This window comes from Pungitius pungitius, chromosome 12 (genome assembly GCF_949316345.1).
Source record: "Pungitius pungitius chromosome 12, fPunPun2.1, whole genome shotgun sequence".
Taxonomy (NCBI): Eukaryota; Metazoa; Chordata; class Actinopteri; order Perciformes; family Gasterosteidae; genus Pungitius; species Pungitius pungitius.
In genome coordinates, this window is record NC_084911.1 from 2,500,591 (window position 1) to 2,528,257 (window position 27,667).

Sequence of the window (27,667 nt, forward strand, 5' to 3'; positions counted from 1 at the left end):
AAAATGTTTTATTAATGTCATAATTTATTAAACGACTTCATTATCTCACTGTGCTTTTAAAAAAAGATTCCTTTGCACGTGAACATGTGACAGATTCTGTGACGGTACGACACAACTAATGCCAGAATGTTCTACCATTCAAGGACACAGATGATCCAGCCAATTTCATACCTACTGCTGCCTACTCAGGGTGCATAACGATTCCGCTGAGGCAGCTCTATTTGACTTTGTGAGTGTCCCATGTTCATGTGGATGGCTCCGTTTGAATCAGTGAGCCTTATTTCAGCACTTGCAGACTTCAGTGGAGCACGTGCACCTGAAAAAAAAAAGGTCACGCAAGCCCCTTTTCTAACAGGGAAAATCCCTTCGCTGCTCACCTCTCGCGGAGCTGTGAATGCAGATGTGACATCTGGATTTGTCAAATGTAACCAATGAGTAAAGGTCATACTAAACCGTCCTTGCAGAGCCTACACATAGGGTTTGAATTCAGTTGACATTTCAGCTCTGGACTGAAAAAAAGTATGTGCAAAACATTAAAACAATCCATGGACCATATATACTTCCATTTCATTGGTATTGTAAAAGTGTTAACCATGTTCAAAAAACTTGATCCTGTCTTCTCTTTCTTTTGCCTGTTTATTAAAAAAAATGCCCAAAAATGAAATGAAGAAAGGAATGCAAGATTTCATCTGCTCCTAAAAATTAAAGCTCCATTTACGCTTAATTAGAAAACATCTTGCCTCTGTGGTTTCTTGCATTCGAAGATTTGCTTCTCTTACTTAACGTTGATTGAAATTTACCAGGGCAGAAGATCGGCTTAATTTTAAACTTAAAGACGTTTACTCATGATAATACTTAATTAAGTTCAGTAGAATCATCCTTTGTATGAATATCACCATGCATATGCAAGAAATACTTCATCCATGAAATAACCATTAGTCTATCAATGACTTGCTCTGTATTACTTTAAATTCTTGAAGAAAACTTTGTTTTAGTGCCTCCATGTTCATTGCAGAAAAGTCTTAATCTAAATGAAGACTACGTTTAATAACAATCACACGAATCCTCGCTAAAATCATACTTATTAAAACACTTTGTACTTGTTTGGACTCTCGCGTAATGGTGAACCTGTTAGGATGCTTAATTATGGGGACAATACAAATGATCGAATCTTTTGATATATTTTGTTCTCAGACAAGTTAACAATTCAGCTGCAGGTTCCTCAAGGATTTAAATATTTATGGTAGCATTTATCCTTGTGATGATGTATTTGCTTCCACACTTCCAGAATCTTTGTTTTCATTGGATTTGTCTTTAATCAAATTGAGGAGTAATTGCAAAATGTTTGGCCTAATCTGTAAAACTTTTCAAATTTAATTTAATTTAATTTAATTTAATTTCAGTCTCAAGCACTAAACGTCCTAATGGGTGCTAATAATCTAAATTAGAAGTAGTTTCTTTTTAATTATTCCCTGGCATAAGAGCTCATAGACATGTAAAAACTCACATCCATCCCGGAAGTACGTCGGGACTTCATCTACGTCATCACGCACGGCCCGGTTACGCTCCACCTGACCGCGCACGTTCGTATCTGGTGAATGACAGAGCAGCACAGATCGCTGCTGAAGTTGCCGAAAGTGGAGTGTTTTTGTGCAGAAGGAGATTTACGCTTTTCACGGACGAGGATAAAGAGTGAGGATTGCTATTTTATTCCACACACGTGCTGAGAAAGCTGTCCTCGTAAGAGCAACTACGAGGTTAGCGATAGCGTTAGCAGTAGCGTTAGCTCGTTGGCTAAACCTCCTCCCAGCTGAGCTTTTCTTTCACTTTACTAGTAAATCTTAATCAAACTCCGCTGTAAAGTAATAATATGGTCTCTGCAAGTGATGGGATGTAGATTTGAACACAAATGTGAAATGCGTGTGTACGTTGCTGCATCTGTACAATGTCCTTTGCTTATTTACTTTCTACTTACTAACAATGTGCAATATAACCATACGACTTGAATCCCTGTAGTCATTTGTGTTTATCTCATCTTTGATTATTTCCACATATTTGAAACTAGTGCGGCTTTATGTGCATCGGTCGTACATAATGAGTGACATTTCTCCCTTTGTACTCCTGAAGTATTTATTAAGATATATTTATATTGGTTAATCATAATAAGCTGTTGACATTAAACTTTTTCACCACCTTGTCCAATGTGTGTTACAAGAAAATGATTTGCAGAATAATCACAAGTGATAATAATAATTGGTTTCTTTTTCTTCCACAGGATCAACACAATGTCGTCTAGTGAGCCCATCATCCGCTCGAGGCAGACCGAGAAAGAAGTCAACGGAGTTTCTACCCAGGTCGTCTGTACCGAGTTCAGCAATTACATCTTCATAGTTCTCACCCAGTACGGAAAAATGGGGACACTGATATCTGTCACACCGGACACCAGATCTAATGATATCAGCACCCCAGCATTCTCCACCAAAGTCCTGCTGGGCAAAGACGAGGTACGCTGGGTGAATTTGTTTTGATCAATATTATATCAATGTGTTGCGTCTCATTTGTAACTGACATTCAGTGCTACACTAAGGGAGGAAAGCACAGTGCTGAAGCCCAGTCACACTGACTGTAGGAATGGTCCTGATTTAATGTTGCTGTATAATTTACTTAAGCCTCAAGTCCACAGCAGAATCTCCATCTCTGTTGTTGGAAAGTTTTCTGGATCGCACAGCTACCAGATAACCTAAAACCAGTCACCAAGTCAGGGGTTTCATTAAAATGTAATCACATTGTAAGTCCTATTTAGAGACTTACACATTGTGTGTGTGTGTGTTACAACCCAATCAATAATGCCACACGGCTGTAATTGAGAGTTGTAACTATCTGCCACGTAGGTGATGCCAGCAGAACAGGCTGTAATTGGAAAAGTTGTATTTGTTCACGGGAAACTTGGCCCGGTGGGAATGATTTGGAAAGCAAGCTCTGACCTGTAAAACTTTGCTGTTTTGAAGATATTGTAAATATATAAGATTATAAATGCACAGGGTATCAAACTGTCTGTGCCAGGCCTCATTTTATCAGTGTTTTCAAAGGCCAGCCTTTGCATGTACAAGGATTGAATAAGTCATTCAGTTAATTTTCTACTGACATAAACATGTTCCATCAAAGCTCTTATCTGTGGGATGATCTAACGCCTGATTTATGTTTCCCTTTTCAGCCACTGACACATGTTTGCGCAAAAAACCTGGCAACTTTTGTATCACAAGAAGCTGGCAACAGGCCCGTCTTAATGGGTCTGTCCCTCAAGGATTCCTCCATAGATGCAATTAAACAAATGAAAGAGATCATCAGAAGCTGCAAAGTCTGGTAGGGAGTCAACGGAATGGACACAAAGCCTGAAGCCTGAAGGCTGGCTCCAATGCAGACCATCTGTGTTTTTGCAAATGTCGCATTTTTGTACATGTTCTTTTTTTTTTTTTTTTTTCTCCAACTGAAGGTCTTTACGATTTATTAAAATTGCCAGTCTAAAATTTGAAGAGGGCAAAAAGAAACCTGCTGGTTATGCAAGAATGAAGTGACTGAGGTCTTTGTGATGTGCTGTGTCTTGTTGTCAGAAAATAAGAATGTCCATTGACTACGTTATGGTTTGCAAAATGATGGCAAATAGCTTCGGTTTCATCACTGTTTGAAATATGTATTGACCTTTTACTTTGTATAAAACTTAATGTTGTTTGCTATTTTTTTTTTTTAGAATGCAAATGTTCCAAATGGTTTCATAAAGATAATTTAAAAATAAAGCTAAACCTTTAACTTTTCTTTTTTCGTCTCCTCAGCCTCAGTGAAGGGTATTTTAGAATTTGTACTGAATACACATTTCAAGCATCAAATAATCCCGTCAGTCTAGAAAATGTGGGCCATTCCCTATATAATTGCTTTATTTAGCAAATTGCGTTAAAAGCAGTTAAACATTAATTTTTCAACACATTTTAAAGCAACGTGTTCTGTAGTCACAGTGTGTAACAGCAGATCATGAAGTTAGAGTTATCATTGAGGATCCGTGGCCTGGGTTGATTGTCGATTTACCATTTTTAAACATCAGTAAATGTGAGTATCTTTTGGAATTGTATGTGATTGATTATGATATTTGGGTTTAGGTAAATGCCGTGATAATGTTAAATTAAAGTTTTTCGCTTTTAAGATTAAACTAGTAAAATATGGATTTAGCGAATAAGCTGCATTCATAATATGCCAGTTGTATATTATGCCAACTATCAATCTTTAACTCCATGTTTTATTCGGTCAGAGTTGTGTTCATTTCACTTTAATGGGTGGTTGATTTTATTGAATTGCAATAGCCCACATATGCAAGTCACTTGTAATAGAAATATTCGATTATTTTAATCACACACAAGTCACACTACACCTTTATTGCCCAGAACCGGATCACAGTGACCACGCATAACAAAACATGAGTGAAGCAGCACAAGTAGGTCGGCTGAAACGTAATCTGTCGACGTGATGACGTCACACCCACGTCGACCGGTTTCACCTGTGCGCGACCTGTTGATCTCCGCTGGCGCCTGCGACTCTCCGCTCCGGTTCCTCGTCGTTCGCGTTTTAAAAGTCGGTATTTTCCACTCGCGTTTCTGCCGTTTAGCTGCTTCCGGTTGGGACGCGAGCTGTTGAGCTGAGTTTTGTTGGACGTTTTATTTGAGATTTTACTCCGCCGAGTTCGTGGACTTCGATCCGCTTCGAAACGAGGAAGTCCAGCGCGCCAGTCGTCGGGGTCCCTCCGTGAAACGTCGCGTTTGTGTTCTTCTGAAGGTGCGATCGCGTTTCCCATGTTGATCCTATAAGCGCGTTCGGGACGGTCGCCTGCCCATCGGACCGGGATAAAGCTGCCCCCCAACCCCCCCATCGGGACAAGGTGAGCGCTCTGCTGATGACGGATGACAGAACTGCTACCTTTCACCTCCATGTACTGGAGTTTATTTGACTCATTTGATCTTATAACAGCAGTACAATGTGTGCGTTATTGTACACTCAGTCATGTTGCCTATCTTACACGTTCTCTGTGTGTGTGTGTGTGTGTGTGTGTGTTTCAGATGAATATTTCTCTGGAGTCCACGCATCCATCGGCTGACAATGACACCATGGTCCACCTGGCTGCACCCATCCTCCCGGTGAAGGCCGACCCCTCCAACATGACCATCATCGAGACCAGCAACGGGACCATCGTAGAGGACCAGATGTTTTTAAACACACTGGCTGCTCAGGCCCTCTCGGGAATATTTGTCTGGGCCGCCTTGCTCCTAACATGCCACCAGGTGAGGCTTTTTTTTTTTTTTTTCACACAACAACAACAACAAAAACACCTGTAGCACAAAGCGCCTGTGATTGAACAACCCTCGGGCCCAGCGCGGCGCACTCTCAGCGGCGTAAATGTAATCACAGGCGGTATTTTCCGAGTGACACTTTGTGCACCTCCCTTCCCTCCCAAAGACAAAAAAAAACACACAAATTCTTGTGTCCACAAAGAGTCACAGCCTCACGCGCCGCTCATTTCCACGCTCCACCCCCCCCCACCCCCCCTACCCCCCCTGTCTTCTCTCGCCACAAAGCACTCGGCTCTCTAAGCTTTTCGCTTAGTTTATAGTCGACTGTGAAAATCCTTTCACTGATTAAAGGGCAACGCAGTCAGTAGATGAACAGTGAGCCTGTTTCTGTTGTAAGGGGGGGGGCGGGGGGGGTTACCCACTGTGCGTAGATGATAGCTTATCATTATGGTTTTTATCACTGGCAGAGAGCAGCAGGGTGTTATCAGCGGGGGAATCTATTGATATCAGGATAACGTTTTGTGCGTTCTAAAGGGCTGTTTGTTGTTCTCTGCGTGGTTTCACCGGTGTGCAGATGTCAGACCCTCGAAGTGGGTACCGATCCGTCCCGAGGTCCCGCGGCTGGGCCCGTTTCACGTTTGCACGCGTGCAGTCGTGGTCGTTTTACGTCCTGCAGTTATTCCATTGGTGCGTTTGTGCAAGTCTTGCGGCATCCTCACAAAGCGTCGACAGGTTGCTTCCTGTGAGGGTGAAAAAGAATCTCTGTTTAGGGATTTGAGACTCAATATCTGGCAAATTGGTTTCTATTTTTTTTTTTTTTTAAATTTAGCCTCGCTTTTCCTGAAGACATTTAAATTGAACAGATAAATACTGAGAGCACTGCTGGGGGGGGGGGGGGGGGGAGGATGCGGCGGCGGGTTTGCAGTCTATTGGGAAACACACTGGGATAACAGAAGCATCTGCGGCCTGTTGCAATGCCGGCCGCGTCTCATTCGACTCGGGCTCCCCGAGGATTGCTGTGGACTCGCGTTCTGCATGCTGAACCACAAAAGACAATGACCTCAGATCCTCTTTGCTATAAAGTTTATCCAAACGCTTCCTGGCGACGCTTCCCCCCCCCCCACCCCACCCCCTTCACACTAAAATGTGTTGATGTAACGCCGAGCTCGACTTGGAGCCAGTATTCGGCACGCAGCTACGCTTTGTACTGTCTGTCGTAGCTTTTCAGGTAAATGGAGGCCATTAGTCTCTGCAGGCGGCTTCACTTCACACGGAGAGACGGCCCCGAATGCATCACACCCCCCCCCCCCCCAGAACCGCAGTGATCAGGCTCTAATGGGCCTTTAATCATGGGCCGAGAGCGCCGGGCAGAGGGAGACTTTGGATGTTGTTAAGCTTGGTTCTAGAAATGGAACTTTTTGGACAAAAGAAATTCAAAAAGGGACACAAAATAAGTTGAAATGATTTATTCGGTGAGATAGCTCAAGTGAAACTACTGTGGAGCTGCAATGGTTGGTCAATTTATCTATTCAATCAATCTATTAATCATTTAGTGGACTGATGGAATTGAATGGCCACTATTTTGATAAACAATAAACCGTTTGTCTGCCAAAAGTGATGATTTGTGGTGTACGTTTGTAATCTGAATGTTTTAGAACTGTTTGTCATAGAAAATAACAAATTAGCCGTAAAGCTAATTTTTCTGATGAGGTTACACATAAATTGTAGTGATCTTTTTTCCTTTTTTTAAATTTTTTTTATTAGTCAGCAGTTTGAGCCTCATGTTATTTCTTGGATATCCCTTCATACTCAATTAGTCAACCAATGGGTTGTAAGCATCCGGCTTTGATGAGAAATTGAGTCATTATTGGAAAATGATTCTCGAGCCTGTGGCATCACAATAATATTCCCAAATATGCTCTGTTGTGTAATAAGGGAGACGTCCTAATCTGCAGAGGGACAATGATGGAAGAAAGAATGACCCTGTGCTCAGTCATCAGATGTGACTTTAGTTATGCCACACGGACATTTTGTGCGACTGTCAAAGATTGACGGCGTGACGCTTTAAAGGGTTTGTGGCGCGCATCGAGCACGCCGTGCGCATTATTCCTCATTGGGTACACGCCGCGTGCAGCACACTGTGGCGGGTTCCTAAAAATGAGGGGGTGGAAGTAGTGGTCACTGGAAAGAATGATAGTTAGATTGTCTCCCGTATGGCTGTGTGCGTTCCATTGAATGAAAGCTGGGGGTTAAGACCTTTTTTTTTCACACATCGTCTGACGCTGTACTTGCACAATACGAGGTGTGGCCTTTAGGTATAAAGCTGGAATGTTTTGGGTGTCATCAAAATGGGAGTCGGCTGCTCTCTTTTTATTCAAACCAAGCTGTGAGACAGATCTTTACACACAAATGGCAGTCAGTGGCATATAGAATATGAATGAGGTCACCAGGTAAAGAGATGTGATTGACTTTTCATAATGTTACATGCATGTGGGACATTGTTGACTATTGAAGTGTTACATTTCCTTTTTTCTTTTCTTTTTTTAATCTCGTGCACCACGATTTGGTTTCCCGTGCTTTTCACATCCCCCGGTTTGTGCGTTTCCAGATCTACACACACCTTCGCTCCTACACCGTCCCCAACGAGCAGCGCTACATCATCCGCATCCTCTTCATCGTGCCGGTGTACGCCTTCGACTCCTGGCTCAGCCTGCTCTTCATCAGCAACGACCAGTACTACGTCTACTTTGACTCTGTTCGGGACTGCTACGAAGGTGCGAGCTTCCCCCGGGGGCCCTCCCCCTGACATTACCTGCCCGATTACATCATCGAGAGAGACGAGGAACTGACCCAACGAGTTTTACTCACAGGGCTTTTTTTTTTTTTTACAACGCCCCGTAGCTCCAGGTGTAGGTTTCAAGGAAAAGTCCCCTATTTTTTTCAAATGTAAATGTGTTTCTGCAACGATTTTCAAAATTCAAATAATATATCAACACTGTTGCACGCATTGCAGTTCAGTTGTTTGCACAACGCAACCCTCATCGCGCATGTGTTATAATATCCTTCACTCGTGTCAAAGGTGAATCGTATGCCAAATGGATTACGAGTCATTATGAGGAAGGGGAAATACATTATTCAGGAGATTAGTGTCTCGGTTTTCCCAGTCAATTTAGTGGCTGATTGATAAGTGCAGCGCATCAGAAAGCGGTAACACTGGAACGCTAAAACATAATGAACCTCCTCTTGACTGGACACCATCTGCATTAGCTACATTTAATCCCTCTTTAAATAGCAACAAAGGATTAGGAAGGGATTTCCAAGACACAGAACCCTTGCAAGCTTCTTAATGTAAGAACTGAAACATTTATTGTTCCATAATGTGGGACTAATTATTTTTTATCATGTGGACGCGTTCTCCTCTGAAAAGATTTGACCTTTTTCCACATGAAGTTGTATTTGAAGGTGACGAGATATTCTGCAGTTTGGCTCAGTCGGCGGGTCAACGGGCGTTAACTTCTTCTTCTTTCTTTCTTTCTTTCTTTCTTTCACAGCGTTTGTCATCTACAACTTCCTCAGCTTGTCCTTCGAGTACCTGGGAGGAGAGAGTGGAATCATGTCCGAGATCCGAGGGAAGAGCATCCAGTGAGTGCTCTCCTTCCAATTCACCCCCTTTGACCAGAATTAAACCTTAACTTTAGCTCAGCTTTGGACAAACTGCAACGCGGTTTTCAGGCGGCTTCGGGCGGGGGGGGGGGGCTGCCCTTGAATTCGCTGTTTGCTGCGAACAACAAGGTGAAAAAGAGCCACGATGTTAATCCGTGGCTGTAATCCTTTTATCTGGGAGCCCGTGACTGGCCTCAGACAGGCGGCGGTGTACCGCAGTGCAGCGGGCTCGCTGGCAGGTCCTTAACAGAGTAACGTCGAGCCCTGATAAATGGACCCATCGCTCGATAGTTTGTTAATTCTGAATGACCTAAAACACGATGCACCTTTTTTTTTTTTTTAGAAAATGCCTGTTTCTTTCACACTAAAAAACCCAAACGATACTGCAGGAATTGTTGGGAAAGCGATGCCGTTTTTTAATTGAAGTGACGGCCAAAAGAGCCGAGCAGACTGTGCGGGCTGCACTATGCACCGGCCAGAGAGCCCGTGATTAAAAACGCTGCTGTTCATCCCGCGCACTAACGGAGAGGTTTCAAGCGCTCCTCCTGTCACCACAGACCTTTTCCTCCATGAATAGTTCTATGTGTGTTTCAGACATAAATGTCGAAGGATGAGGCGCAAACTCTTCTTTTCCGAGTGGAAACACAAGACTTTGAGCCGCGTGGCGTATGGATTCTGAATGTAGACCTGATCCTCGTCTCTGCTTCTTCGAAGCTCGGTTACTTATTCTGAGGCCAGAGCTTCAGGAAGAAGTTCTAACTTCCCGTCCAGTTCCTCCGTGGTGGCAGAGCAAACATGTTTGTTGTTGCTGCTGTTTCAGTCCATTGAATTCATTTAGCTGAAAACGCCTTTTAAGTCCACTGTCCCACACGAGGCCTTCTGCTGCTGCTGCTGCTACTACTGTGCATGGTGCATGCTGCATGGTGCATGGTGCATGGCTGGATCCACAGACAACCACGTTCATCAATGCTACAAATGCCAGTTTTCCAAATGACAAATGAGTCAAAATGAGGTTGATTGTTTGTGATGCCGCGCTCGATGTGTGTTTATATATAGGTCTAAAAAAATAATATTAATAACTCCAAACTTGAGATTTTGTCAAGTAGGCAGCTTTGCAGGAACACCATGGTGAGAGTCCGATATCACTAAAACAGTTCATGGATTTTAATTTGAATGAGAATGATCAAAATGTTTGAGTTTATCACGTGTTGAATACAAGGTTGTTTCTATTTCACATGTCACTCAACACGTGCTTCCACTTGCTTCTGTTGACACAACGCGGAACGTGCCGGCGTTGAATTGACGGCTCGTCGTGTCCTCACAGGTCGAGTTGTCTGTACGGCACCTGCTGCCTCGGCGGAATGAGCTACTCCATCGGCTTCTTGAGATTCTGCAAACAGGTGAGCTTCATCCCCGTCTCTGCGCTGCACTGCAGGGGCTCCTATTGACCACCGACATGTCAGCTGCACACCCAGAAAATAACAACGCCGTCTGGAAAAACCAAACCAAATAGGCTTTTCTGTGAATCACCATTCCGCCCGGATCTCCAGCCTGACGGAAAAATGACAACCGTTGTAATTGTTTGTGCCTTTTCAGACGATAACATCCACTGGTTTAAAAAAAAAGCCAGGTGTGAGGTGCTTAATAATAAATACAGAGCGATGATGGGAGCTGTCAGTGCAGCGTCTCTGGACGCTGCACTGACAGCTCACATCATCAAAACCAAATCTGAGTGAAATGAACATTTCTTTGTCTCTTAAAAGCAGCAAAGTGATAAACAACCACTCTGCCTCCACAGGGATCCTTCGCCATGTGTTTTTATAAAGAAAAACATGACAACAAAGTTGTTCTCGACAACAGATAGTAGTAAAATTCCCTGAATGAAATGATTTGGTGGGATTGAATGGAAACACCAGGCAGGCCGCTAACAAAATAAAAGTGGACATGCGTTGTCCTGAACCCTTTAATGCCCCAGACGATGCAGAGTGTGTCGTATAATTAATGAACGTGTTCCATCCTCTTGCTGTTTGAACACATGAAGCTTAATAATTACGTTTATTACCAGATGTGTGCAGGTATTGCAACTTGCACTGTGTGTGTGCGTGTGCGCGTGTGCGCGTGTGTGCGTGTGTGTGTGTGTCAGAGTGAGATAAAAAAGCCTCCCTCCCCCCCCCACCCCCCCCTCTCTCTGGCTCATCAAGTCAAGCTCTCCCGGTCTGGTGACGCCAGTTCAGAGCAACGTCTGTCAAAACCCAAACAACACCCCCCCCCCCCCCCCTCCCCCAAGACGCTTTGTAGACTAACAAAATGTAACAACAAGTGTGTTTTACCTTTTTTTATTTTAAGGTCATTTATGTTCTTTGCTTCATCTTAGATTTTTTTTTGTCTCTCCGTTTTTAGGAAATCTGCTCATTTGCTTTCTTTCTCCTGAATTAGATGAACAATATTAATACAATTCTCATATGTGTCCGTACGCATGAGGCCACATCCAGCTGTCGGTTACCTTTTTGTTCAATCAGGCAGTCTGATTGAGATAAAAGGAACATTCACAGGATCACAATAAGTCAAACAGAAACCACCCAACGGGCATTTAAAAAACCCGCGTAAAACGTTACATGATGTGTCTTTAAAATCTCTCCGAAGTGCACGAATGCGTTTAAGGGCGGTTGGCAGTTCACACTGTTTAAAGTACAGAGTACCTGAAAGCATTTCTGCAAACACTGCAGCACACACACACACACAAGGTCCCTCCTAGGTCAAGTGGTTGCTGCATCACGTGATGGATTGAAATGAGGGGGAAGTGATGTGAGGAAGCCGCATTGGACCTTTTATGAATGGGTGACGTGGGACGTTTATTACTTCTGGGCTGTTAACGAGTGGCCTCCAGCTGTTTTTACTGTTGCTTCCTGAGCTCGACTGCCGTTTGAATTAAGAAACACTCCAACTTGTAACTGCTGGTAGAAACACGTTGGTTCCAGATGTTTTCAGGTTTACCAGACGCACAAATGGACTCATCCTTCATCCTTCATCCTTCCTCCTCCTCCATGGTGTCCCTGCCTCTTTGCGCGTCTCCCTCTGAATTGTCACGTGTTCTCCTCCAGGCGACTCTCCAGTTCTGCGTTGTCAAACCCATCATGGCCGTCATCACCATCATCCTGCAGGCCTTTGGCAAATATCACGACGGAGATTTCAAGTGAGCAGCGCCTCTCCTTTTTTCGCTTTCCCTTTCCTTTCCGGGTGCCTTGATGCCGTTGCCAGCAGGGGGGGGGGTCGCGTGCTGTTTATGGGGGCCCTTGGAAATCATTTGCAAATTGGAGATAATTATGTCGCCTCCTCGCCGTCGGCACATTGCAGATGTTTAGAATTAAAGGGTTTCATTTCAGGCGTAAACTTCCCTGTGAGGTCGCCCCCCCCCCCCCCCCCCCCTGCAGGTTGTCCCCGTCGGCCATAATCACTTCTGGCTGTTATTGGTATTGCGAAAACTAATTCAAGTTTTTATTTTTCCTTTATATATGGACTAAAGAAACTATTTCTTTGTAAGTATTCCCCAGATACAGTAAGTGTCTTGAAATGAAGAACGTTCATTTTTATTGTATTTTGCTCTGAGTAAAGCACAACATTATAAAGGAAGATGTATTGTTTAATCTCCCTCCCTCCTTTCTTTTTTTTTTTTTTTTTTTCTTTGAATGCGTCACCGAGACAAATCGCCCGGATGACAAACTTAATATCAGGGTACCGGATGAAAGTGCGAGGGGTCCCAAAAGGGATATGGAGACGGCGATACATCAATAAAATTGTCTTCGGTGTGTAATCAAAAGCCATAAAAAATCCGCAAAAAACCTGCGCGGCGTGTTCTCCGCTGCTCCTCCTCCTCCGGGCTCCAGCTGTGACGACAACTCGCCCCTAAGCGCCTCCAAAGGAAGCTCCGAGTTCAGCAACCCGCTTTTGTGTCATTACCCTCTTGCTCTCTGAACGATTAATAATCTTTCCCCCCCCGCTTATTTCTCCCATTTACATATATATATATATTTCAAAAGCAAAATTAGCCGGCATAAATAACTTGTCTTATTTGGCGTCTCTCATGAAGCCGCCCTGCAGCAGCGAGGCCGCGATGATTCACTGATTGTTTACTTGTGCGCTCTCAGCCAACCGTGGATCGGAGTAATTAGCGCCGTCACAGCCGAGGCCCCCGAGGAGCTCCGTGGAATGCAAAGAGACGATGAAAATGTAGAATGAAGTCTGCCCGCCGGTGATAAACGGAGGGCCCCCCCCCCCCCCCCTTTGCTGAATGCTGCTTTTGTCACGTCATCGCGTATAAATTTGAACGTTCTGTTTTTCTTCCGCAGCATAAATGGAGGCTACCTGTACATCACCATCATCTACAACTTCTCCGTCAGCCTGTCCCTCTACGCGCTCTTCCTCTTCTTCTTCGCAACGAGCGACCTGCTCAGGCCCTACGAGCCGGTGCTCAAATTCCTCACCATCAAGTCTGTCATCTTCTTGTCCTTCTGGCAAGGTGAGTGCACGCACTCGTTTTGCTGCATCCATGCATAAAAATACAGTTTAAAATCATCATCATAATAATAATAATAATAATAAACGCCAACCGCTTTCGCAGGAATGGTCCTCGCCATCCTGGAACGCTGCCGCGTCATCCCCAAGGCGCTCTACATCGACGGGCAAGTGGTGGGCGCCGGCACCGTGGCGGCGGGCTGGCAGAACTTCATCACGTGCATCGAAATGTTCTTCGCCGCCATCGCCCTCCGCTACGCCTTCACCTGCACCGTCTACCAGGAGAAGAAGGACGACGACGTGCAAGGTGAGCGTTGATCGGGGGGGGGGGGGGGGGGCGAACAGACGACGACGTCACGGGCGGGGGCGCCTCAGAGAGGGGAGAGGGGGGGGGGGTGAACCCAAGCTAAAAGCCCTCTGCATGTGGAATCGCTTCTGTTTTTATCTGACTTTTTAAAACTCCAGGATGAATGTGTGGAGGTGATGGGGTACGTTTATTGGTTGGTTGGTATTTATTTATTTTTTGTCGCTTCAGCCACACGCCGACCCACTAAAACGGAGCTTTTTCGCGCTACTATTAACAGCCTAGTTGTTTGTTGTTTTTTGTGGAATAATAATGGAATGATGGAATAATTCTTCAACCTCATTCTTCGTTTCCTACCTCCCTTTGTTCCTACAGAAAACCACCCTCCGATGCACAGCATCTCCAGCGGCCTGAAGGAGACCATCAACCCGGGGGACATGGTGCAGGACGCGATCCACAACTTCTCCCCGGCCTACCAGCAGTACACCCAGCAGTCCACGCAGGAGGTGGTGCAGCCGGGCGCCAACGGGAAGGCGGCCGCCGGCAACAAGAGCTCCCGCAAGTCCGACAAGATCATGCTCATCACCTCCGACGATGAGCTGTAGCCGCCCCCCCCCCTCCCCTCCTCCCCCTCCAGGGGGGGAAACGGCTGTATCGCACATTGCAAACAGCTGGATTGACTCCAGGTGTCTCTACCCCAGTATTTTAAGGCGGATTGCTCGCTTCCCTCCTGTTTCTCGGTAGATCATTTAGGCAGAGAGGGGTGGATGGAATGAATTATTAGCATTTTTTTTTTTTTTTTTTTATAAACTGGTACCTCAACGACCAAAGAACTCGGCGGTAGTGAATACTCACTGTATCAGACACATCTGCGCATTTCCCTTGAGTTTAGCTGCTTCACTCAGTGTGTCTGTGCTCGTTCTCCTGAGGTTTGTGCTCCCTCTCTCGCATCTTCTCATCTGGAAGCATTCCTCTGCACGAGTGGAAAGAGCTGACCCTTTTACACTCCTCTTGTATTTACCGCAGCGTGGACAAATAAACCCGTCTCCTCCAAAGTGGTGAGTTCCAGGCCCCTCGCTTAAATTTTCCCGGCAGTTTAATTCAGCGCAAGTAGACTAACGGCTCAAAAGACGGTTCATCTTTTGTTGCCTCTGAACGACCGTAAAAGGGTTCGTTCGGGGCACATTCTTTTCGTTTGACGTGTTCACATCGCTATTTATGTTATGATTCCTTGTTCCAGAGATTACGAAATATACGCAGAATTTGATAGGTGTACTTCTGGTAATTCATATATTCTGTTTATGCAAAAAGGGAACTGTTTGGATGATGAATTTTAGATATTTTTTGTAATTAGTGTGTGTGTGTAGTTTTGATTTCAGACCAAACACGTCTGTGTGAGTCGAGTTTTTCTCGCTCTGTGTTCTTTTAGAACTTCTCTATATTTATGTGACATCATTTTCCTAGTAAACTACTGGAGACCCCTTTTGTATCAAGTCAAAGGTTGTTTGAAATTTCATATCTTCCTGTGCCAATTACAGCCGTCTTTCTGGGAAAGAAGAAATCAATTGAATTGGGTGCAAAGATATAATTGACTTGTGTATCTTGGTCCTATTTCTGTACTGTAACTTGAAATAAGTAAATCTGCACAATGAGGATTACAGCTTTATTTGAAGCCGACTCATTTATAGGAATAATTTAACATTCTGCAGATCAGAGTAGAAACAAATAGACTTTATTTGTACATGAGGGAAGTTCATTGAGAAAACATGTAAATAAATGAATGTAAAACCAAGAATAATTTAGGTGTCTTTTTTTTAATAAAATTACAATTCAATGAAATAAATATAAAATACATATGAGCAGAGCAATGACTTTGTTATGGGTACATGACTCAGTTTTTGCTGCCTTATTACTGTCCTCGTTTGTTTTGAGACAAAGAAAAAAAAAAACATTATCATAGAAATACAAACTTAACATTACAAACAAAGATTTCATGTTTTTCACCCACAACAGTATCGTCTATATACATGCTCCAGTCTTTCTACTATGTAGCTTCTTGTGAATTTATAGTAGAATCCTCTCAACTCGGGGAGGGATAAAACGGACTTTCTACATTTGTAAAGCTCAATAGTGAGGCGTGTTGGACTGGCTGAGCTCGTGTGTGTGTGTGTGTGTCTGCTATTTAACTAAAGAGCTAATGGGTTTGAGGACGGCTTTTTAAATTAAAACTTGAGCACATGTGTCCCAGGAACTCGACTTCCGTTCACACATTTTGCATCACAAACACGTAAAGTAACATTTCAGCGGTTCCACTGCAGCTCCTTGGTTGTACAGTCGCTTCAACTGAAGGACGCATCCATGTCGGCAACGTTTCTACCTCTTCTCACCATATATATATATACACACACACACACACACAGAAGGCTCACTTAAATTATGTACAGCTCTGCCTATTATTTCAGCAAAAAGTGGCTTGTAGAAATAGTGAACTAAAAACTAAAATAAGCTAGAGCGACACGCTTTGAGAGCTTGAACAGACCTGTGTTGGGTCCCTGCGTGAAGGATTAGCAACAAAAGAACTTAATTCACCCGGAGAAGGTTTTGTCTTTTTTATAACGGCGCAGTACGGAAACGTGTATATAAACTTCCTGGAGCTTCTAATTTGAATGTTTGATGATGTGCTGCCTGAAAAGCATCAACTTTTGGATCCAAATACAGTCACGTGTGCTAAAAATGAACCGTTGGCTGCAATTCTAGGGTTTTGTTGGTAAGCCACCACATGAGGTCACTGTCACGCTTCAGGCAGTCTTGTCTTGTAAATCGACTTGTTTAAACATGTATATATGTATCTATATATATATAGATACATATATCTTCTGACTTTGTCCCGGCACAAAGAGGCCTGGGTGGACAGTTTTTTAGCAGCTTTAGCAACATTAGCATTACCGGTACCAACATTATTTAAAACAATTGGCATTTTGAAAAAAGTATATTATCCGTATGTCCAGCCAACACATTAGGCCCACATGCCGCTTCCTAAATAATATGTTTTTTCATCCAGAGAGTCATTTAAAAAAAACATCTTGAATCTTCAGCTAAAGAAGCGAAAAAAAGTTCTAACTATCAGAAGTTGATTCTCGACATAATGGGTTGCAGCCTGTGTGTAACGGTCAGTACTTTTACAACTAGACGGATTAAAAGTCACAAACGATTCTCTCACTGTAAAATGTGAACACAACCTATTCAGAAAAAGGTCAGCGTCAACCTTCGATTGATTAAGAATGATTACGTAATCACACCAATCCCAGGATAGTCAGACATAAATATAGAAAAATATGTTATATATATATATATATATTATACTGTATATGCATAAAAAGTATCAGAAAAGGACGTAGAAACAAAGTGAATATACAAAAAGTAAAAACACAGCATTGCCTCTGCTTAAAAAAAAAAAGAAGAAATCACAGCAGGTTTTACAGCAGCAAAGTTCCCCAAACTGTTCTTTGCAGCCGTGGAACAGGGCAAGAACTCATGTCCTCTCAGCCAAGACGCAACCCCAAAACCAACACACTGTCGCCCGTCACTCCAAATTAGGAATGGATCCTCGGTGAGAACGGTTTGATTTCAAGTGAATTGCATTTCTACAGGAGGCCGGCGTTTGGGCGCATTTTCAGACGCCCCGTTTTCCAGAGGACGCTCCTTCCTGCAGAAGAGCTGAAAGTCTCAAGGCTGTGACCCGGCAGCAGGAATGATTTCTATTTGGACGGAGCTCTCTGTGGGATCATCTGTAATATACAGGAAGGAAAGTTGCGTTTCTCTTGTGGGGAACACTTTCGTCGTCACTTTTTTTTTTTTTAATCCAATATGGATTACCTACGCGAGAGTGGTGGCGCGCGAGGGCGTCGGTCAGGAGGTCACGCCGCGGTTTAATCATCGCCAACGCGATCAAGCCCAGCTGACTTCAGATATGCAAGAAGGGCTGCTGTCGACCATCTCCACTTCTAGGAATCGGTTGACCTGCGAATGGTTTACTTTTGTACTCCATCTTAACAGTTTCCCTTTCTAGTGCTTCACCAATAAATGGACCAAATGAAATGACCCTTTTTTTTTTTTTTTTTAGACGATTCTACATCGTGCATCGAAATCTGATGTTTGGTCAAATGGCGTTTCAAATCTGTAGCAAGCGAGTGCGTTTTAAAATATTAGAGCAGAAGTTGTGAATAAGCTACAAACGGAAACAACGTCTTTAGCCCGTCGAAATCATCCAACAATGTCTCACGGGTTGCATGAATGAGCTCTAATGACAACAAGCGGCCGTCTTTAGTAACACTCCACAAATCCGGCGAAGACACGTTTTGGCCAAACAATCGAGTTTCTAAACTTTTCATGAAACGTTACTTCAAAGCTCCTAAATTTGGCCGAGAGAGACGACAGCAGCGCGAGCAACAGAAGCCCCGAAGCGAGGCCCCCGGAGGAGGAACGCTGGTCAGGCCTCAAACCCCAGAAACACGCGTCAACTCCAAATCAAACCCTTGCAACAGGTGGTTTTTCTGCTCGGGCATCGTGCAGCTAATTGGCAAAAACACTTGCGGGGGGGGGGCTTTCGGCTGGCTCTTAAAAGGCAAAACGGTGGACGGTGGGAGGGCCCCCCCCCCCCCCCCCGGCGACTGGAGCTCTGCAGAGGCGTCCATCCTGACCTCGAGGCTGGAACGACGCGACCCTCTGTGTCGAAGTACGTGAAATGGAGTTTTGATGCCTGGAAGGAGACCCCTTCGTGGAAAAGGGGAATGTCCCATCGGCTCGACTGTTAAAACCTCTCGAGGGATTTCAAACTGGCGTAATGAGCGAACCAGTCAGGTACGGACGGGGTCACGGAGGGGGGGGGGGGTGGGGGGGGGGGGGGTCGCGTTTTGCACAGTGCACGATAAGAGAGACGGGCGAGGAGAGATGGAGCAGAACTACACCAACAAGAGCTAACCCGCCCGTTTGCATCCCTCGGCCCGAACCACTGGGCGTTCTCTCGGGCGCAAGGGTGAGCGGGACCAGAACCCGGGGGGGTGAGGGGGGGGGAGGACCGGGCAGGAGGACGAGAGCCCAGTCCTGTGGCCACTAGGAGAGGGTGGAGAACGGGCTCGGGCTGGGGCTGCCGCGGTTGGACGACTTGACGATGGTGATGACGCTGGTGGCGGCCACCTTGCCGCCCGGCGAGAGCGGCCCGCGGGTCACGGAGCGGGCGAAGCACTGCAGGGCCTCGTACTTGGCCCGCAGCGCGTCCAGCTCCAGCTTCATGCTGGCGTTCTCGCGGGCCAGCTTGTCCACCTCGCGCTGCAGCTCCGTCTTCTGCTTCTCCAGCTCCTCCTTCTGGGTGACGCGCTTGATGCGGCAGCTGGCGGCGTAGCCGCGGTTCTTCAGCGTGCGGCGCCGCTGCTTCAGCTTGGCGACGTCGTCCTTGGTCAGCCCGCGCAGGTGCAGGTTGAGCTCCCGCACGGACATGGCCACCAGCTCGTCGTCACTGACCACCGTGGCATTCTCACCCACCTCCTTCTTGACCTGCGGGGGGCGGCGAGCGGAGGGGGGGGGGGGGGGGGGGGAGGGGGGAGGTTGAGTGAGGCGCAGGACCAGTGTGACCATTAGCAACGTCTCTCAAGACTCCCCTCGCTTACCTTTAAAGCTTTGCTCGTCTTGAAATGAGTCGTCATTCCCTGCTTGCAGACAAACCGGCCAGAATCTCACAGAAGCGACACTGAGGAGTGAAGAGAAAGAAAAAAACTTGAAGTGAAGCACGACGTAGTCACTGTAAATACAATTTAGAGACAGGGGAACATTACCTTATTCATATTTGATTCTACTGATCCACAATATTTAATTAAATTATTGTACATTTCAATCCACAATGCATGTATTTGACATTTTAAATGAGTCAGTTCACAGAACAAGATTGCGTTAAGCTTTTCCCTCAGAAATAATATGCTATTCTAGAGCATTTGACTATGTATCTTTTAAAGAATACAGCTGAGAATACTTGAATTTGATGATACTCTGACTTATCCCAATACTTTTGCTACCTACATTTCTTTTTTTTTTTCTTCATAGGATCAGTGCTCCTCCCCACGAAGACACCTCAACAACATTCCAGGCTTTGCGTCATGCGTCTCCATTTGCGTTTGCATGACGGGGCGGTTGATGCCAGCGGAGAACCTTGCGACGCCGTTAACGTTGGGGCCCTCGAGGGCCCCAACGTTAACAGCGTCGTGCACCACACGGAGCGACGTCACAACCAGACCGCCTCACTGCAGAGGAACCGGCCATTTCCCCCCCCCCCAAAAAAGCAACAGACCCCCTCCCCACAAGGCTCCATTTCAGTACCAGCCTGACTGCGAGCTCAGTGCGCGCGACTGCTGCCATGGAAACGCCCTGCGAATGGGTGTGGGAGCGTGAGTCACATGGCCACCCACCAAAAAAGGGGGTAAACAAGTCTCATTGATAACCGCAGCTCGCAGGGAACGAGGGGGCGGCGACTTGTGCTGAAAAGCGCCTCGTGTCCATCAAGCGGCGCCTTCGTCCCGTCCCGTCCTGAAATCTTTGTTTAAATGCGCGTTGTTTACACCCCTTTTAATTACGCGCCTCTGTGCCTCCCAGCGCTCGGCCTCCTGATCCCGCGTTGAAACGGGGCCGTCCTGCGTAACATGGACAGCTATGCTGAACTTTACGGGGGGGGGGGGCAGCAGATCTGCATGTGGAACATTCCCGGGGATAGGGTGTCACAGGGAAATACTTTCCTTTATAGTCACTGATGTATTCTCGCTGTCAGACAATGTAGTGAGCGTGGTTCCGGGGCCCCGTGGGTCTCGCTGGTCGGATCCTCTTACGCCGGGCTTTCCTGAGCTGCTCCATGCCCTTATTTAACGCCCGGCGGGGTATATTTAGCCCGCGGTGATGACACAAAAATTCTGCCAACTAAACAATTTGAGTGAGCGGGCGGTAAGCGATACCTCAATTAAGCGGGTAAATACTCTCAGCTGTCCTTTTCGCGCTGCAGCTTTCGCGTGGACACAAACTCTGGGTGCGGCTGTTATTTTTTTTTTTGGGGGGGGGGGGGGGGGGGGGGGATGTTAATCATGCTTTAATATGCTCGCTGGCCACGTTGCCGATACAGGTCATTGCAACTGTTGATTTACAGGCTCCTCGTTAAAAGAAATCGTGCAATCAATCGCAGAAAACAAGGCCGTGGCTCTTCTGGGGTTTTGATGTGACACCGAGCATTAGTTGTGTTTGAAGTTCATGTGTTGCAAATCTGCGTTTTCTGGAGCCAGAGCCACATGAACTCCTGTTTACACGGTCAGCCTCCCTCTGTAATATAATTAAGTATTTTGCACAAGAAAGAAAAAAAACACACAGACACAAAAACAGCAAATATTTCCAAGAATGACGATTTCAAAACAATTGAATGAAGATGAAGAACCGAAATGCGTTGCTCCACAACAAGGATTTGGCCCAAATGGCCCTAATTCAAGTGGCATTGCATCAGAGGGGGGGTCCCTTCCTCGAAAAGATCAGGGAAAAATTGGTGGGGGCCTCCCTGCCTTCATTCAAGGGGCCCCCAGCTGGAGCCCGAGAGGCCGGGTCTTTTCCCTGAAATTCTTTAAGCATGCACTCAGGTTTTTGTGAAACACGCAGAGCAGGACAATGTTTTTCTGATCAAGACGCCAAAAGCTTCCTCAAAAGGGAAAAACAGCAATTATCTCACACGGCCCAAGCCGCTCTTTACGGGGTTTTTATTATTTTTGTTATAACGAATCGTGGCTTCTAACTATAGTCAAAAACAACTTGTTTTAGGGTTTTCATAACAGTGGTTAAGGAGTCTGGGAAAATACCTCAAAGAAAAGCCACAGAAGACAAAAAAACAAACCGCATCGCTGAGTGAACACACATGTGCAAACCCTCACGTGCACAACAGTGTTCACCGAAGAAGGATCGACCCGTCTGAATGCATCCCGCGATGCACTTGGCTAAATGGGGGGGGGGGAGTTCAGACAACCCCACTTGTAAAACAACAGCTGCAATATTTGCAAAATGTGTGGAATTCAGAAGCTTTGCACATCTTCCACTTGCCCAAACAAAACCAAAAAGGGAGCCTGTGGGCACACGCCTGCAAGTCAGGAGTGAGGGTCTTTTTTTTCTTCATTTTAACCTTCGACAGACAAGAAGAAGAAAAAGTCTCATGGTTAGTAACCCCCCCCCCCCACATTTCATCACAGAATCACCACTGGCCGTGGTTACGGTTGCGTGCCTTGTGTGATGTGGAGAGCACATTGTTTGGCTGCTGCTTTGTTCTTTGGGGCTGAACACAACGCTTTGAAGATCTCCCTCTTTTTGAGGATGAATCTCTTTTTTTTACATGTGCACGAATCATCTGCAGCTCTCCACGAGCGGATAAATGAAGACGCACCAGTTTAAGGACGACGTGTTCAAAAGTGAGGAATGCACCGCTGGCTCTTCTGGACTCTTTGTCCATCTTCTGCTCTTGTCTTAAGCACAAAGCACATGTGATGCCCGGTGCACTTCTCTGAGAAAAAGCTCTTGTGTTTCTCTCCTGGGGGGGGGGGGGGTCAAATAGATTTGTGTGCAGACCGGCTCGCGCTTCCCTCCGCTCTCTTTTCTCCCCAAGCGCAGCACATTTGGTGGGATCTTGTGGGAAGGAAATGGAGAGCATAGCTGAGCGGTGAGTCACGCTGTTTACTGGTACGACCCGCGTCAGGGAATCGCACCCTCCCCATCTGACATTTACAGGAAAATCCCGTCGCTTTAGGATGGGGAGGAAGGAAAAGCACAGAGAGTCGACCCCAGAACTCGGAACTTGCGCGGAAAGGGAGGAGAACTCAAAAGAGCCGCGCTGGGACTCCAAAAATAACATGGAGGTACCTGTCCCAATTCGGACCGATGCTCCCATCTCCAGATAAAAGCACACATCATTGTCGCTCTTGTTGGGAGCAAAACAAAGGAGCAAAGTGCTGGTGAAGTCACCGTGGAATCAGGACAGTTGGTTTCAGCAGACATGGCACTCCCCAAATAACACAACATGTCACACCAAACTGACCTCTGGGGGGGGGGCGTCAGGCAGATGCACATTGATCTGTCATTGCCTGTAAACACCATGTTCAGCTGTGAGTAACATCACTGGCTTCCAGAGTCAAGAATCCACCATGGACCTTTTCTCTTTCTTATTTTCTCCCAGTGGGGGGGGGGGGGGAAGTAAAAGTCATGGCGGTGAGAATGTGAGTCACCGCGTCGCCAACCACAGACGTTCCGCTTTCACAACACTCGACCACAGAGACGTCCAGCATGCTTTGCTGGAAGGGGGGGGGGGGGTTCTCCCCATGTGTGTTTTTGTCTTACGGGTGTTGTTGTGGTAAAATGCATCGTCACTGTGGCGGATGAAGCACATGTTGAACCTCATGAGAGAGGCGTGACTCACAGAAGACAGACCCGTCCGTGAGAGGGAAACGTTTCAAGTCCGTAAATGTACCGCAAAAGGTCACAAGTTCAAGTACCCCCCCCCCCCCCAAAAAAAAAAGTTGTTTTAGTTTTGGGATAACTCAAAAAGAGTTGCCTCCTCTTTGGGAACACGGTTAGCCCCTCGCTGTTTAGTGGGGGGCTTTGTAGGTGGTCCGGCTTCCAATCGCGCCCTTTGTCCCACATGCCCTGAGACGCAGACCACGTGTTGTTTCCAAAGTCAAAGGTAGGCAGGGATTGAAAGGGGAAGAGCGGCTGGTTCGTTGTGACGTTTTGTGTAAACGGGGAAAACCGGGAAAACACAAGACATAAGGTTGTAAATAACAAAAGGTCATTTCGTAACTGATCTTAATCCACTTTGGCAAAATAACTATGTATAACATTTCGTCTCCAAATTAATTTAATGTTCCGCAATAATGTGATATAACTTTCATAAAAGATCTACTTTAATGAATACCAAACTGATTATATTTATTAAAAAACAGCAAAATTAAGGGGGAAAAATAATAAGTTCCTTTTAAATAGCGTTATTTCATTACTTTTTGGGGCTCACACAACACGTGTCCACTCGACGAAAACAATCCACAAAGTCAACATCGGCTTTCCCGACCCGGACCGGACGGGTCCCCGGCGTGACGCGCCAAATGTCCCCGTCACAACATGGACAACTTGAAGAAAAGAGGGATGCGAAAACGTCAACACACACACCCGCGCACACACACACACACACACACACACAAGCACACGTCGCCTCACCTCTGTGGACGCGGATGTTTGCGGACGGTGGTGCGTGAAGAAGCGGCGGAGCGGGGGTCCCGGTGCGGGCTGCGCACTGACTCCACGCAGTAAATCCACGCAGTAAATTGACGCAGCTCGACGGGCGGCTGCGGCTCCTCGTACTGAATAAAAATTCAAAACAACAACAATGTACCAACATTCCACGCTGCGCTTCCGCGAGAGCCCACGTCACCGAATCCTCGTGACAGCCCCCTCCATTCATGAAAATAACTTTCTGCTGACGTCAGGCCGGGAAGAGGGGGGGGGACCATAAATAGAATGTAGAGAGCGACTTTGCTTACTTTACAAAACTAATCTCTGCAAAGTGCTCCTCTCGTGGGTAACGTTAAGAATGCGCCTCGAAGTTTATTAAAACTCTCTGTCTGCCCCCCCCCCCCCTCATATAAGTAGACCCCTTTATGGTATTCAAGGTATTCAAAAACGCGCTTTAACAAGGAGAAAACGGCGACCTCCTCCCCCCATCCCCTCTGAGCAGCAGCATTCCTGTCGGACGAAAAGAGGGGGAGGGGGGGGGGGGTCACCATTCCTCTTCTAGGTGCTCAGTGACGTCACAGCCAATTTTGGCTAAATGAAAGCAGAAGGAAATATGTTCAATTCCTCCACATCTGTCCAGTAGAAGAAGGCTCGGCTTACAGCGTCAGTAACAGACAGAGACAGTTACAGACAAATAGAGATAGCGTCAGTTACAGTTAAAGACAGTTACAGACAGTTAGATAGAGTGACAGTTACAGAGAGAGACAGTTACAGACGCTGTCTCTAACTGTCTGTTACAGTTAAAGACAGTTACACACAGTTAGATACAGTGACAGTTACAGTTAGAGACAGTTACATACAGCGACAGTAACAGACAGTTACAGACAGCGTCAGTTACAGACAGAGACAGTTACAGACAAATAGAGACAGCGTCAGTTACAGTTAAAGACAGTTACAGACAGTTAGATACAGTTACAGAGAGAGACAGTTAGACAGTTAGAGACAGCATCAGTTACAGTTAAAGACAGTTACAGACAGTTAGAGTGACAGTTACAGAGAGAGACAGTTACAGACAGTTAGAGACAGCGTCAGTTACAGTTACAGACAGTTAGATACAGTGACAGTTACAGTTAGAGACAGTTACATACAGAGACAGTAACAGACAGCTACAGACAGCGTCAGTTACAGAGACAGTTACAGACAAATAGAGACAGCGTCAGTTACAGTAAAAGACAGTTAGATACAGTGACAGTTACAGCGAGAGACAGTTAGACAAATAGAGACAGCGTCAGTTACAGTTAAAGACAGTTACAGACAGTTAGATACAGAGACAGTTACAGAGAGACAGTTACAGACAGTTAGAGACAGCATCTGTTACAGTTAAAGCCAGTTACAGACAGTTAGATACAGTGACAGTTACAGTTAGAGACAGTTACATACAGCGACAGTAACAGACAGTTACAGACAGCGTCAGTTACAGTTAGAGACAGTTACAGACAGTTAACAGTTACAGACAGTTACAGAGACCGTTAAAGTTAGAGACAGTTACCGACAGAGACAGTTACAGACACAGACAGTTACAGATACAGTTACAGACAGAGATAGGGACGCATCCCAACTGGAAGCAACCGGGACGGTGTCGACTCTTTCATCCGCACCGCAGCACGTTCGTTGAACACCCGCCCCCCCCTCCTTTGCTTCTGTGTTCTCTGCAAGGTTGCTTTCACATCTTTAAAAACTAAAGAATAGAAAGCAGGGAGAGAATAGAGAGAGAGGCCTGTTTGTTGTCTGCGTGTCTCCAGCAGCCGACAGAGACAAACAAAGTCAGGCCTCCAGCTGCTCCGTCAGCGCCGCACCAGCCAATTAGCGTCCGTCTGGCAGCGGCGTGCACAGGTGACCTGAGGCGCACCCGTCGTGTCTGACGCAATGAAAGCGGAGCGCGTGCGTCTGACTTTTTCGGGGTTTTTTTCCTCAGATCGACGCGCTGAAGCGTGGGAGTTCTTCGCAGGAAGCAACGCTGCGTCACCAAACTTGCCCCATGACTCACACCGCTGAACTCAGAGACGTGACCTGGCACTAAGAGGGCCCCTCTTTTCTCCCACATAATCTGCGTTATCAGTGACTCGAAGGACTGATATTTAGTGCGATGAATGGTCTTGAGTTGAAGAAATGCAATGTAATCACGTTGGATACAAACATTAAACTCTGGACCATATTTTGCTCCGGTAGTTGCGTCGAGGAGGAGCAAGCTGAGGATGCCTGACACAACACATCTGCCTCGGAACGACGTCATTTTAGAAGTGTTTGTTTTTGCAGGTTTTTAAACTTCCCTCATGACACCAGATTTTATTTCCAACGTCGACTGGACATTCCACTGATGTCACTGAAATGGGTTTCATTTGAAAAACACTTTACGTAACCATCTGGCAAGTTGGGGCTGCATGGAAAGGAACATGGAGATGTTGCTGCAGTGGTGGCAGCAGCCGGATCGGCCCCGCTGGACTGCTGGCTCTGTAGGTCTCTCAAAGCGTGGAACTGTTGGATCATCAAAAACAAAAGCTGCTGCTTACACAAAACGTTGTTAGTAGTTCTTGGTAATGTTCGAGGAATGAACTAAACATGGGCATCATTAAAAGGGCCCAAAGTTTTGATGGCCTGGTTTGACATTTAAATAAATTAGCTGTCGGGATGAAAATGTATGTTCTTGCATGTTAGTCACCGTCGCATTATAACTTCTTGAAGAAATTAATACTGAAAGAAAATCGGACTTGTTTCTTTTTAAGCCTTTTTCGTTATTGTTACGTTTTATATTTTCTGTCGTCTTGTACGCAATATTTTCCAATTTAGATTTATTTGTATCTAAAATAAAAGAACAAATCAGAGATAATAAGTCTCTTGAGGAACATTCTTCTGAAATTATGAGGTGGGATACCGGAAAAACGTTTCCAAAAATGGAAATATTTAAAATTGACCTTTTTTTAAATTTAACATTTAATTTCACTCGATTAATTATTTTTTTATAAAACTTTTAAAACTAAAACTACCTGTTTAATCATTACACAGTGAAGGGAAAAAGTAATGAGTCGCTAGTGCCTCCCAGTGGCCATAGTGCGTAGGGGCATTGTGAGACATAAGGAATGGTGCTGCTTACACAAAAATATGTATGTTTTTAGTTTTACACTGAAAAGTTTCGACCGGAACTTTCCAATACTACTCCATCTAACTTGATACTGCAGTTACTCGTTGTGACCACCAGAGGACGCCCCACGGGGCTTTGTATCGAGGCTTTATAGCCATGGCGCAGGCTGCTCTCCGGAGACCGTTGGACATCATTACGGCGTTTACAGTCAACAGTTTAATGTTGGTCAAAGCGAACAATAAGGCCATTACGACCCTGAGGCGAGCCTTAAAGCTACTGAGGAGGATGGGTGTATTTAATGCTGGGATTTGCTTCCCCCTTGTGGCCATAGTGAGTAACTCCAACGCCAGTCATTGAGAATCAAGCTGCACACACGTGAGTAGTGTTTCCGGTCAACAATTTCAAGTTAAACCTTTACGCGCCATTACA

The 27,667-nt window shown here is 45.6% G+C and overlaps 3 protein-coding genes across 4 annotated transcripts; 2 read left to right on the top strand and 1 right to left on the bottom strand.

Annotated features, from left to right (window-relative positions):
- The first annotated feature begins 1,525 nt into the window (after positions 1-1,525).
- On the top strand, positions 1,526-3,573 carry psmg3 (proteasome (prosome, macropain) assembly chaperone 3). 2 transcript variants are annotated; one of them, XM_037476655.2, is made up of 3 exons: positions 1,526-1,757; positions 2,276-2,504; positions 3,215-3,573. In XM_037476655.2, exons 2-3 carry the CDS (start codon positions 2,286-2,288, stop codon positions 3,365-3,367), a joined length of 372 nt encoding a protein of 123 aa, XP_037332552.1. In that variant the 5' UTR covers positions 1,526-1,757; positions 2,276-2,285; the 3' UTR covers positions 3,368-3,573. The 2 variants fall into 2 exon arrangements, with proteins under 2 accessions (XP_037332552.1, XP_037332551.1); XM_037476654.2 differs by having other exon boundaries at positions 1,528-1,692; positions 3,215-3,567.
- Positions 3,574-4,549: 976 nt separating this feature from the next.
- tmem184a (transmembrane protein 184a) lies at positions 4,550-15,633 on the top strand. The gene is made up of 9 exons (XM_037476649.2): positions 4,550-4,924; positions 5,103-5,324; positions 7,942-8,107; positions 8,885-8,975; positions 10,321-10,396; positions 12,098-12,189; positions 13,343-13,512; positions 13,615-13,815; positions 14,188-15,633. The coding sequence occupies exons 2-9, from the start codon at positions 5,103-5,105 to the stop codon at positions 14,415-14,417; spliced, it is 1,248 nt and encodes a 415-aa protein (XP_037332546.2). The 5' UTR covers positions 4,550-4,924; the 3' UTR covers positions 14,418-15,633.
- Positions 15,634-18,721: 3,088 nt separating this feature from the next.
- mafk (v-maf avian musculoaponeurotic fibrosarcoma oncogene homolog K) lies at positions 18,722-24,472 on the bottom strand. The gene is made up of 3 exons (XM_037476650.2): positions 24,085-24,472; positions 19,479-19,558; positions 18,722-19,365 (listed from the first exon to the last, which is right to left on the bottom strand). The coding sequence occupies exons 2-3, from the start codon at positions 19,512-19,514 to the stop codon at positions 18,925-18,927; spliced, it is 477 nt and encodes a 158-aa protein (XP_037332547.2). The 5' UTR covers positions 19,515-19,558; positions 24,085-24,472; the 3' UTR covers positions 18,722-18,924.
- Between the last annotated feature and the right edge of the window lie 3,195 nt (positions 24,473-27,667).